This window comes from Schistocerca gregaria, chromosome 6 (genome assembly GCF_023897955.1).
Source record: "Schistocerca gregaria isolate iqSchGreg1 chromosome 6, iqSchGreg1.2, whole genome shotgun sequence".
Classification (NCBI taxonomy): Eukaryota; Metazoa; Arthropoda; class Insecta; order Orthoptera; family Acrididae; genus Schistocerca; species Schistocerca gregaria.
In genome coordinates this window covers 14,123,717-14,136,912 of record NC_064925.1, presented here as the reverse complement: position 1 = coordinate 14,136,912, position 13,196 = coordinate 14,123,717, and the positions used below count along the sequence as shown (strand labels likewise).

Genomic DNA, 13,196 nt, shown 5'->3' with positions numbered 1-13,196 from the left:
TATTCACCTACCTTCTCGTTCGTATTTCAAGGACTGGCGTTGTGATACACTACTTTCAGAGGTTTAAGGAGAGAATTCTATTTTCAGATTGTATATTCATTTCTTAACGGACGGATGATTGTCGAAGCACAGTGCAAAATCTTGTTTCCATTTATCCATCTGAGTATTAGAAAACACAGACCCGTTATATTACATATTACAAGCTTTCATTACCGTGTGCTATACCCACATCTGTTGTGTATGCCACGGTCGAGTATGCATAAAATGCAATGACATTCGAGGTGGTGCAAAACATGTGTCAATAGGTATGTGTCTGCTGTGGTTTAGCCGTCTGCCGCAAATGATTTTCTTGCTATGTTGTAACTCTGAAGATTCTATACCTCGCTCGCCGATGTCTCAATACACATTTCAGAATGGAAGCACTAACACTACAAGAGCGTTCGTTGATCGTATAGATACTTTTTCATGCAAATTCTGGATTTATGATTGCGATAAGAGGCGTTTTCAGCAAATAGCACTTTGGCACAAGAGCAGCACCACTCGGAATGATCACTTCTCGGAGAGATTACAGAACTGTAGTAAAAACGTGACGACTAAGTTTAAGTATAATCTGATACAGGTTTTGGGCAATGTTTTCCATGATTGGTTACTGTCTGATGAAATGTTTAGAAAAGACCGGATACCTACATGATTCCAGGAAGGACCAGTCTGGACAACCTGTCTCGGTTGTAACCCTGCTGAATGGTGCACTAGTACGAAACGTATTCAGCAAGAAGCCCGCGAAATCTGTAAAACATGCAGCAAAACATTTCAGGATGTCACGGCGGCCTTTCCAGAGAATAATTAAAGACAAGATTAACCTTTTCCCCTCTCAATATTCAACAGTGCCAACCTACAAAGTGATGAAGGAGAGGGGTGTGAAAGCGCTATTCTTTTGGAAACAGGATGAATGAGGACTTCTAAAAAGGAACAGTCGACATGGATCAGTTGTGTTTAAGTGATGAGGCACACACTTCCACCTCCGTGGTCAGCATCTCAACAAATAGCGCCAGTGGGCTGTTGAGAATCCACATGTTCCAGCTGCTCCTTTTAATATTTTTTGTTGGCATTCAAAAAATTTAAAAAACCTCTCTCACACCGGCCTGATTCAGCTTCATTGATCAGGATAGCAAATAAATGCGTATGTTAAGGGAATTTTCATTCACAAAGCAGGCTTATCACATTCACACAGTTCAATACTGTCTCTATCCTGATTAAATTGAGCTTAACTTAAATTCCATAAGGCAGTGAAGCAATTCTGAAGTCTCGGTGCGACGAAAATTGTCAGTCGATCTCCTGAAAACATTTGCAATCATTATTAACTTTTGGTGATCACATGGGGGAAGACAGGAGATCTGCTGGTAAGACCGTGTTAGCCCATTTATTTGAAGTAATTGGATATCCTGAGCATACAATTTGGCAGGTTGGTCCAGTGTAAATCACACGTTGCGAAATGATCACGTACAACACAGCGTAGTAAGCAGACACTGTCAATAATAATCAGTTAAATAATACGCGAACACAGTTACTTTACTTTAGTTCATGTATTAAATTCCTTGTCATACAGAATGTCATCTAGATGGCGACTAGCTCAACAATACATATATATACATCCTCCTTCTTTCACGGCTAATCGTCAAGATCTCCATTCTTTTCATTAGAGAAAACATAGATAGCAGAGAAGCTATTCCATGGAGTAAATGGACGCTCCAAGGAATAATAGGGCTTGAAACTACTTTGCATTGATAATCATTGTATATTAAAGTTTAGGAATCGGTAAGATAAGAAGATAAATTTCGAGCTATGTACTGTGTTATATAATTTATAAAATTTCTGAAAATATCGCGGAGAGACCGCTGCAATAGACATTACATGCTCCACCTCGTCAACAAAAGGACACATCATTGCACACTACACTCTCGGGCCCATATTTATTGACGGACCAGTCACAGCAGACAAATACAGACAGATACTGGTATATGAATTGGTACCGGCTGCACGTCGCGGCCGAATGCTCCGAAACTCGCGTTCACGCCCGAAATGGAGCAAGTCGACAATGTACTGCGGAAGTATTCCTTTCTTTCAGGAGACGTTCACAGGTCAGGCCGTTGTCCTGGACATCTTAGCATTCACTAGAGACTGCGTGCAAAGGCCATCATATAGTCACGATCTCTTTCCATGTGATTATTTCTTATGTGGTTACGCGAAGGATAGTCTTCAAAGGTGCACCTGCAACACTGCAGGGTATTGGTATTGCCATTTCCAGAGAGATTCAACGAGTCTAAAGCAATGCTGTCGAGAAACTCATCATGGACTTTAGTTCCAGGCTCTAAGCACTCCTTCCTGCAGGGGGAAAGTACTTTGAAAAACTCCTGTATCAAACTTCAGGTTATCTGCTGTGGCATACATATGATGATGAGAATCTATCACCCCATGTGATGTTGTAGTAGAAAAATGAACTTCATGACATATCTTTTGCGCAGTCCTATAAATTCTATTCAAACATTGTAACAGTCGCTAGTGATCCATTTCCAGTACTAGTTATCCATTTCCAGTACTTTTAAATTCTGATTCCTTTACGGCCGAGTTGTATCTAGAAATCCATTACACATATGTGCGTATTGCTTTCAGCAGTGTGTGTGTGTGAGTGTGTGTGTGTGTGTGTGTGTGTGTGTGTGTGTGTGTGTGGTTGTGTGTGTGTGTCTGTGTGTGTGTGTGTGTGCGCGCGCGCGTGTGTGTGTATGTGTGTGTGTGTGTGTGTGTGTGTGTGTGTGTGTGTGTGAGAGAGAGAGAGAGAGAGAGAGAGAGAGAGAGAAATTTTCCTGAATTATCACTGCGAATATTGATACGTACTTCAGTAATTACAATGAGTAATAGGCTTTGTCTTTTTCTGTGCATCCTTTTACAGGATCGAAGGTAAGTCAGCCGCAGTAGTAGCTGATGGACCTGGCAACTCATCATGTTAGATAAAGCGTGCTTGCTTTACGCATTGCATTTTCAAATTTTGAAACAGCATGGTTGTGCTAGCAGACTGGGCCACACTTGCTCGGTGTACGCAACTTGGATACATGCTCGTCTGGTTACATATTATTTTTGTGAATTCGTAGGTCTATCACAGATTAGTAGGTTCACGCAAATAGCTTCATTGCCCATTATTAGTACGTTGTTCAAAGCAAGTTTCTTCCCTTTTTGTCATATTTCCTTGAAGATGCTACAATTTCTAATGACCTCGATGTCGACGGGACATTACACCCAATCTCCCTTCCTTCCTGGTGCACACATTTCCATGTAATACAAATTTAATAAACGTACTGGAGGCTTAAAAGATTTGCAAGGAGTTTGCTGAGTATCGGCTTAATTGAATGCGGCCAAAGTGAGGGTGCCCGACTGCTGAGTTATATTATATCCGATCTCGTACTGAATATGTGGATTCTTCCCGTTCCTTAATTAGCAGAAAGATTCGGACATAGCTGCAACCATGACAGTAAACGTTTGTGGGCAGCAAAATGTTAAAAAGGAGAGTGCCGTCGATTGAGCAGCTCGTTTACTGACCAACTCAGTGGAGAGGAGAAATTACGTAAATAAATATTATTTTTTAGGCCGAACTAAAGGTACAAATTAATATCTTCGGTTCCGAAACAGATTCTTAATCCCATATATACAGTCCTGAAAATATGTGATTGCGAATTCTTGACAACTGTGAAATTACTTGTAAATTTTAAAACAAAAGACATAAGGCCCTTGCAACTGATAATTCTAAGGACATGAACTGTTAAAATATCAAGTAGGAAGCAGTGTAATAGTAAGGAGGTGTACTATCGATGTATCAACCATGATTAAATTTTTTACGCAATGTTTTGTCTCAGATCTTAGAAGTACATTCACAGCTAGTAAAAATTAACAATAACAAAGTTTCGGAGCTATGTGTGTGGGATTAGGAATCTGTATAGGGCTAGGAGAAACTGTTTTATTCTTTTTAGTCCATTTTAAAAAAACATAAAATTTCTCCGTTTGAAGAGGCCTTGGAAGGCCGTACGGTATCGACCGATCGCCTTGTTATCCTCAGCTCATAGGCGTCGCCAAATACAGATGTGGAGGAGGAGCAAATGATCAGCACACCGCTCTCCAGCCATTGTCAGTTTTCGTGACCGGAGTTTAAAAAATATGGTATATTAAAAATTCATTTTAATTAAGTAATTATTTTCTGGTTTTTATTCCTTTGTGTGAAATTTTTCAGTCGATTTCAGGCATTTTGAAAAGATTACAATAGAGACTTGTAGTAAATATCTGGGTTTACTTCAGTTTCTCCTCACATGACACAACCAATACATTGCTTCCTTTTATGTACATCTCACGAAAAGACTGTGTAAGTATTATTTACAGAGATACTAGATCACAGAGAGGCATACGTGCAAGCGTTCTTACTGCTAACCATTTGCAGCTGGAACAGGAAAACTGGGAGATGGCAGCGGTATATGAACTACCCTGACAAGAAGGCGATTTAATATTGCATTGTTGTCTAGTTCTCAGCTGTGGTCAAAGTTTCATGTCTCTAGATCGTCACAACAAATAGATAAGAAAGTGGTATACACATGCTTTTCTCCCATCTCTCTGCTCAGCTGTGCATATGACACGGAACACTTTCTGATGCTACTAGCACAACATGCCCACCCTGCAGGGCAGCCGAGATATCAGGCGTTATCGAATGTTTTCACCCTCACCCCCAGCCCTATAGAGCAGACAGACAAGAAACCGAATTAATATTGCAGTGTCATCCAGTTATGTTAAAAATTTCAAGTGATTACGTCACTTGGAAATTATTTTGCAATAGACAGATTGACAGACAAGAAAATGTCGAAATAAAGACGTTTTAAAAAGCAGACGAGCACCCATAATACCAAGAACAAACGAGTCACCACACCACACATGTAGTTGTCTGTTCAGGCGTAATTTGAAGCACCGACATGTCAGCTAGGAACGTTACAATAGAGAGGGCTATGAGACGACGTCGGCCAATAATAGGCTAACGACTCCTCTCTTGGTCGACACCATGATAGGAGCGGCCTCGACACGAGGAGAATATAAGATCCTTGCCGCCTATCCGCGGTCCTAGTTGAAGTCGAGGTGACCTCCGAACGCTACAGCAGTGACTTAGAAACTGTATTGTTTCATTTGTATTACGACCTGCATATAGTGAAGAGCTTGATTATGTTTGCCTGTTGCCCCTTGCTTGTGACATGTTAAATACTGTAATCATTTCCTGTTGTAATAAACACCGCTAATACCATTTGCTTGAATTGTTGTGTAGCGATCCGAGAAAGCAGACTTCCTAGGCATACTGTATTAGAAGAGTGGGCAGAACACAACAGATGTGTATGTGAAGACACAAAGATCCTCATTGCTGCGGTAACACCACCTTTGGTCGTCTGATGTGTGAAAATCTGCTAGGCAGATACCTAACGTTTATCCAATAAATCCAGCTTCAAAACAGGGTACTGCTCATGTATTTAATCCACATGCTCTAAGCTTCATGATCTAATCTGATGCTCATACGTCTGTAGAGCGATGCAGCCATATACAGAAATTTCCTCACCGATTAGCACTGTAAGTAAGATTGTGATACGACTGAACCTAGTCATTTGTGGGCCCTGGCCTCACCGGTCGAGTTGACGACCTCGCATCTTGTGTTTCTAACAGCATCCATTCACCTCACGTAGTTAGTCATCACAAAGTAGTTCAATCAGTAGGAGAAACGCCAATGAAAATTGTAGTTTGTGGTTCGATAAGTTATGCAAAACATTTAATTAAATTGTAACGAAGATTCAAATCTGTTCACATCACTCCGTGGGTTGAAAGATCATCCCGGAAGCATTCTCTAGTGACTTAACCCATTTGGTTGTCTACAGAACAGATTCTTGCACCCTCCTCCTCCTCCTCCTCCTCCCACGCTCCCCGCTCAGCGTCTTCCCACCACTCCTTCTCATGAAACGGGCCATTCAAATGCTACCAAACAGAGTGACAATGATTTCACTTACGCTCCTCTGCCATGGGCATTATTTGTGTCATCCAAGATGCCTGACATAAACCATATTCAGCACATCCGGAATGTCAGCGAGCGATTTTTCCAACCAACCTTTATGAACTTTAGTCAAGGTCTGAGCGGTCTCGGGTTAGCGTGGCTCTCCAGCAGTCTCAGTATCGCTTAGAGCTCATGCCACGAATAGTCATAACCAGTAGAAATTTGTAGCTGACTTATTTAGTTGCTCTGCATTATAAATATGGGCAATGACATGCTGGTTTGTTTTTCAGAATTTTGATTACTTGCTTGTCATTGGTAGCAGACGTTATCCGTAGGTATTTCATATCTAGATACTTGTCAATGGACTCTTTCTGCAGTGTACGTCTGAAGCACTAGGATTTCTTGAAGGTCTATGTGATACGTAGAAGTTTCAATAATCAACGATATACTGGATCGGATTTCATAAAACTTGCAAATACACTGGTGTGCTATACTCAAGGACGAAAGTCACTTTCGCATGATGTGTCACTGCTAAGTAACATAGCTGGATGACACTCGGACCATACATAGAAAGAACTACTGCAATGTAGTGCAGAATGTAACTGAAAGAAATATGCAATCAGGCGATCAGGAAATACACTGTAGTGCATGTCGATGTGCCGCAGTACGTCTTGCCAACGCATCCCACACGTCCTCGATGGGACTTACGTCAGGAGAACGGGCAGACCGGTCTACTGCCGAATATCCTGTCGCTCCAACAACACCTCCATCTGCGCTGTTCAATGCGGTCAGGCATTATCATCCATAAAATTAAGTCTGAGCCAAATCATCGCTTGAGGAAACGCTCATGCGCAAGGTGTACAGATCCGCAGAAACGTTTACGGGCTGGTGTGCCTAGTTCGATGGTTTGGAGGTCATTAGGTCCATGCAAAGTTATGTATCCGCACACCATGACACCTGGGCCACCAAAACGATCGATTTAGACAACGTTCCTGAAAGGATTACATGTTCCCACCTACCGCCGTATTGGGGTTACGTCCAGAACCACTATCCAGACTGTATCCCCTCTCATCCGAGAGGAAGGCGCAACCCCCCGTCTCGTCAGTCCAGCGCTACGCTGTTGGGCGCATTGTGAACGGCTATGGTGATGTGTGGGCGTCAACGGAACACAAGGTACTTGACGTTGGGCAAAGACACCACACCCGCAAGCAGTCACCGTGCCGATGTGGAGCAAGGCATTGCGTGCCTTGCAGTCCTGTTAAATGTGGTTGCAATAACCTCTGCTGTTTGTCATGGGTCTCTCCTTGGCGGTCGCACCATGTGACGGTGATCTGTTGCTGTCGGCCACCTTCTCTGCTCCGGGTAGCACCGCCTGTGGTTCGGATCGCTACCCGTGCAAGGAAACAAAACTGTTAGTAATTCCAAACTCATGGGCTACTCTCCTGACACTTCATTCTTCTTTCAGTTGTCCGATGATTCTTCCCGCGTGAAGACATCCAAATGTTGTCTCTGGCCCACCAACCGTTGTCTCTGGCCCACGTTACAATAAGAAAACCACCATAGCTTACCGGAACTACTTTCTGACTGGCACATACTACAGCTTTTCCCGTTCTAGTGTTTGGGGGCCGCCATCATTTCACTCTGCAGACAAGCTGACCTCACGCCATGTCACGTCCATCTTTCTACGTTCGGCTTGGAGACCTCTAGCAACATGGCCCTCCACTCTGATTCATTCACACAGCAGAAAAAGAGATTCAGGAAGACTTCTTTATAAACACAACAGAAGTTACGAAAGTAAAACCAAAAGAAAATTTTAATAATCGACGATATGATACAAAAGTAAGTTAAGATTTAATATAGATGTTATACAAGAACAGCAGTTCTGTTGTTACGCTAGGTAATTAAAGCACAAGGTGCAGACAATGAAGATATGTTAAAGGATCTGTAGATGTAGACGTAGAAAGAGCTCTGAAATTATCAGAGAAATTAGTACATACAGAGGGTACGCAATGGTATTATAGAAAATGTGCTAGGGCCAAGAGAATGCAATGACACTGGAAGACCAAGAGAGGAGTGTACGAGTTTAAAAGTGTGTAATAATGGCTTTCTACAGTTCAGTAAGCCCATTGCAGAAGCAATGACGGAAGATCGATTCAAATTCGATTGGCATGCATGTTGTCGGTAACAATCACTGCAGACAGAAATATTCTCAGTGAATGTCAGAAGAACTGCAGTAACTCCTGAATGTAGTGGATAATCTACCCCGCCATCCTCATTCTACTGAGCATTGACTATGGATGGCCAAATATAGACGAAAGTATTAATGAGCAACAAAACTGGGATGGCGGACAAACGCTACATGAAACTCGAGGAAAACGGCGGAGACGGAGTGAAAGCATTTTGCCACTTTGGAAGGAAAATAACGGATGACAGCTGAAGTAATGAGGGTATATGAGGTACAGTAGCACAGGCGAAGAGGTCATTAATCGGAAAAAGAAATATGTTAACGTGAAACATAGCTTCCAGTTTCTGTAAGATATTTCTAAGAAAGTACGGAATCGTGGAAAAAACTTCAAAACGATATAGAAGTGTTTAAGCTGTTATATGACGAAAGGAGGCCAGCACGGACAAGTGTACAGAACAGAAACCACGTTTAGTACAAACTTCCAAAGTGAAATTATACTGAAGACATAAAGTGGAAATATGCAACAAATAATTTAATTTTAGGGGGTTCAGCGTTGAGATGAACATATGGGCAATCAAGAAGTCTTTTGACAGGCCGCATCAAAATAGTCAGATAGCTATCGACTCAAAAAAGAGGAACCGAGAAACAAAAAGTGTGAGTATCTTCTCTCCAAGAAAATTGTACGCAGCGCACCTTAGTTTCTTTCCATACGTACCTACCCTACTTTATCTGAATTAAGTATTTTTATAAAGTAGTATAACTATGACCTCATCCAAAAATAATGTTCCCACATTAAGTTGATACTGTGTTGCTTGTAAATAACATGAAATCAGTGTAGATTATATTGTAGGTGTAAAAATTCAAGTGACATTGTGGATGGGAAACCTCTGAAAATAGTATGGCTATGAAGCTGTATATTATATTAGAGTTCAATACATTTAATGTAGTGCAGTTTGTCTGACGATAGAAAACAATAAATACCCCAAAGTGTCTGGTACTGGACATCTTCACGACAGTCTTCCACTTGTAACGTTTATGTAGTAATGATCATATGTGTAATATGTATAATGTTCTTTACATGTAAGAGAGGCTCTTACGCATCTAGTCTTGGCTGGATGGATACGTAAATTACTCACAAAGCAGACAAATCACAGGGACAGATAGTTACAGAAGGTCATGTTGGTGTGAAAACAAGTAATGCTTTACATAAGCTGTCTAACTATTGTAATTCTGTAAATTATTATCGATTTATATTTACATTACATTACTGTTTATGATGCACAATTAGATGATTACTCATCTCATTGGCTGATGCTGGCTAGTACCATGTACTAACAGTTTCTGTGGTACTGCATGTCTCGGTATTAATTGAAGCAGAGAGCTGGCAGAAAAGCTGACATGGGCGACACGCTCCTCAGAAGCTATTATGTGTTAAAAAGGGGGGCTGGTATGAGAGTTGTCCTGTCCTTGAGGGCCCGACATTTGCTGACCTGAAAGAGCACAGAGCGAGTAGGCGGCGGTTTACAACGCTGGATGCCACAGAAAACCCGTAGCGGCCAGGAGGTTGCAGTCTGGTAGGCCGAAAAACTATTTCAGAATAGCGTACCTGGTAGAAGAGTTTTGGGGCGGAACAAGGCCAAAAGACATCCTTTCTAGTGCAAAGGAATGTGCAGAGTCAAAAGCGATGGTCGCCATCTGACGTCGAAGAAATCTTCTCACTGAAAGAGCCGGGTCATCCTTTCCACCGAAAAGCAGGGATGTGTATTTCATTGGTAGAGTGCTAAGGATGTAGTAGGGGAAATGGAAACTTTCTAAAACCATTCTGAAAGGAGTGTGAGCTTCGGGAATTGACTGGTAGATTAGGACCCCTGTAGTGTTTGTAATGGATATTGGGTTTCTTCACCTGAGCGCAAGCGTAGGTGTCTCGATCACAGGAGGGAGCACGCATATGGCGGGGAGACACTTCCCTGTGGGAATCGACTTAAGAGAGATGGACCTAGAGACTTCGCTGGCGACACTGATAGAGGAGAATGTGGCGGTTACATTTTGAAAAGTATTGATTTCGCCACAAGGATCGTGTGAAGTTGTTTCTCTGTGAACAGAGTTGTTATTCTGTTGACCTGAGTGATGATTCCTTACGTCTGTTAGAGTCTGATTCACACTAAAGTGCTTCTTTATAGACGAATGTTTCAAATGGCTCTGAGCACTATGGGACAACATCTGAGGTCATCAGTCCCCTAGACATAGAACTACTTGTACCTGGCTAACCTAAGGATATCACACACATCCATGCCCGAGGCAGGATTCGAACCTGCGACCGTAGCAGCGGGGGGTTCCGGACTGAAGCACTTAGACCCGGTCGGCCACCGCGGCCCGCTATAGAAAAATACTTGAGCTGAAATTATGTTCCTCGCGAGGGAGGAAACCGAAATTTGGTTTATTTTATGTCTTGCACTGAGATAATTTTGGAGCTAGGAGTTTGAAGGTTGCATACTGCATCCACTACGTAGTCAGAAACTACAGGTACACTACGTACATCATCTGCAGAGTCGTGAATGCCCCAGCGGGCAGATCATAGGTGCACTAAAACTGCTGTTTGTATTTCAGTAGGTGATATGAAAATTGTAATTCAGATTAGTAGCATCCTGATACAAGTAGCTGATTTGATTTGATAAAATAAAACCACGACATTGTTCCTCGTTTTATAGAAATTCCTAGGTATAGGCTGACAATAGCAGGGTCGTTTTAAACATTTGTAGGCGTGAGAATTCCATTGCAGAGACAATATTAGGCAACCACACATACACACGCTGTGTGCCACAAACACCACAGTGGTTTACCATTACTATTTATTGGCAGAGTGGTAGCGGGCACACGCCCGTCATCAGCTGCATCCTAGACATGGTTCCTTAGCCAATAAGAGTGACATAATTATCTGAGTTTCAATCAGGATAGTAATTTTCTGTATTTCATACTTTTTTTTCGTTACTTTTATATTCACAAGTGCGAATTTTGGTGTCATTTGATTTTTGAGACACTATTTATCGAAACATATCCCTACTGTATTTCTCGTTATCTTGGGTCTTTTCTTGTTTAGTGAATATTTGTGACTTACAGGCAAAAGAAATGTTACTTAATGCGATGACTTTCTAAGAAAACTGTCGCAGTTAGTGTTAAGGGTTCTTCTAATAATTTCGAGTTAACTGCGTAAGACGGGGACACAGGCGACAAGTTGTGCGAGTTACATTTCGCAGAAGACTAATTGCTTGCAGCTACTGCGCTGAAGGTACTCACCAACGACCTGCAAAGTTGCGTGGCCCCTTTTCGTAGAGAAGGGCTTCCGTGAACTCTCGACGGTGACCTCGCAAGTGAACTTTCCGGAAACCTCTCGCTGAACATCCAGCAGCCGCAACTGGGTAGCGTTTGAGTGCGTCATCTGTAACAGAAGTAACGGCAGGGGAGTATAAGTCTGCGTACATTGTGAAGTGCTTGTTCACTGGTAGCATTAAACCGGAGTACGAAAAGCAGGGATCCCACAGCAGTGGCATGGAAAGAGATGTGACGAGCAGTCCAGCAGATACCTCGCAGAGAAGTGGGGTGCTTGTGAGCTGGTGCCTATAGCATTGCGAAGGGATATTGTAAAGATTTAATTGTCACCCTTAACATGTTATACAGTGTTTGTCTTGATTTTAGGTTGTTCATTCTCCTCCACGCAGCATTCGGGTGTAGAGGGTAATTCAACTGCCCCCACCTATGGGTTTTATGCAACCTGCAACACGTTCAAAAACCACTCCAGAGATTTTTCATATTCTCTCGCTCGCTACGCGCGAGCTATTAGTCATGTAGAAAAAATGAAGATAACCTTTTTGTAGGAAGTTTTATTGAGTTAAACATTGTTCTGCTATACATTTTAGTTGGAGACACAGTTTTCGATATACTAAGGGGAGACGGAAGGCCATTTTTATCCCTATTCTGCCAATGCTGTTTTACCCTTTGAACAGGTACACTTTCCAAAGGAACTATAAGTGATAAAACAATTAAATTTTTACTGTTTTAAGTAAAATGAACATAATAAGTCTTACAGTTCCGAAGAAAAAATTATTTATTCTTTCATGATTAAAATTGAACATTTTTGTACATTAATTGTTATAAAACAGTTTCTGATAGTTTAGTGGTTCTCAATTTACTTCTAATAACTAATTACCATCTGCAGTACAAGTTGACCAAATTTCATGTTTCTAGCCCCATTAGTTTATGGTACCGGAAAGGAAAAAAACTTAGTTTTGAGAAAAATCCATTTAAGGATTAATATTGCAATTGTAGTGTAGTTATTGATGAGAATCACTTACGACCAATATTTTCCTGCATCATGCTGAGGATCAACTGAATCATTCTGATCTTCTTTTCTTCTGTTGGTCCCTCTTCTTCTCTGTCTGGCTTCTTTTGTGCATTTTACATTAGCAAAATCTGCCCTACAGATTCTCTCTTTATGTATTTGCACCAAGGATTTTTCAGTATTTCCTCTACATTTTAAGCCCAATAATTCCTAAGTATCCACTTTTCTAATTACACCATCATTTAAGCATAAAATAGCATCGAAAACACAAATTTTGATGTTTTTAATTTGAACAAATACAGTTTTCGGTAACCGGTTCGAAATAACACAATTCACACATTCATTTAAACGGTGGCGTTTTCCAAGAAAAATTTTCTTCAACAAGGTATCTTTACAAAGGTCTATAAATGTTGGTTTTATTTCATTCGTTACTGATGCAGGTAAAGAATGTTTGTGGTTATATCTGGCACTTCTCCTGTACTTGCACCAAGTGTCACGATCGTTTGGGCAAAGGCCATGCATTGGATTTTGATTTGTGGTAAGCTTATGAAAAAAGATAGCCCATAAATTTTTTTGTTATATTTTCTAAATTCCCTACATTTCTTCTTATGGCCAAG

General features: G+C 41.4%; 1 protein-coding gene across 1 annotated transcript in view; it reads right to left on the bottom strand.

Annotated features, from left to right (window-relative positions):
- The window catches only part of LOC126278144 (uncharacterized), a 352,141-nt gene that overhangs the window by 188,819 nt on the left and 150,126 nt on the right, over nucleotides 1-13,196 (bottom strand). The window contains exon 3 of the mRNA XM_049978035.1: nucleotides 11,538-11,679. Coding sequence (XP_049833992.1) covers nucleotides 11,538-11,679 — 142 coding nt within the window. The remainder of the gene's footprint in view (nucleotides 1-11,537; nucleotides 11,680-13,196) is intronic.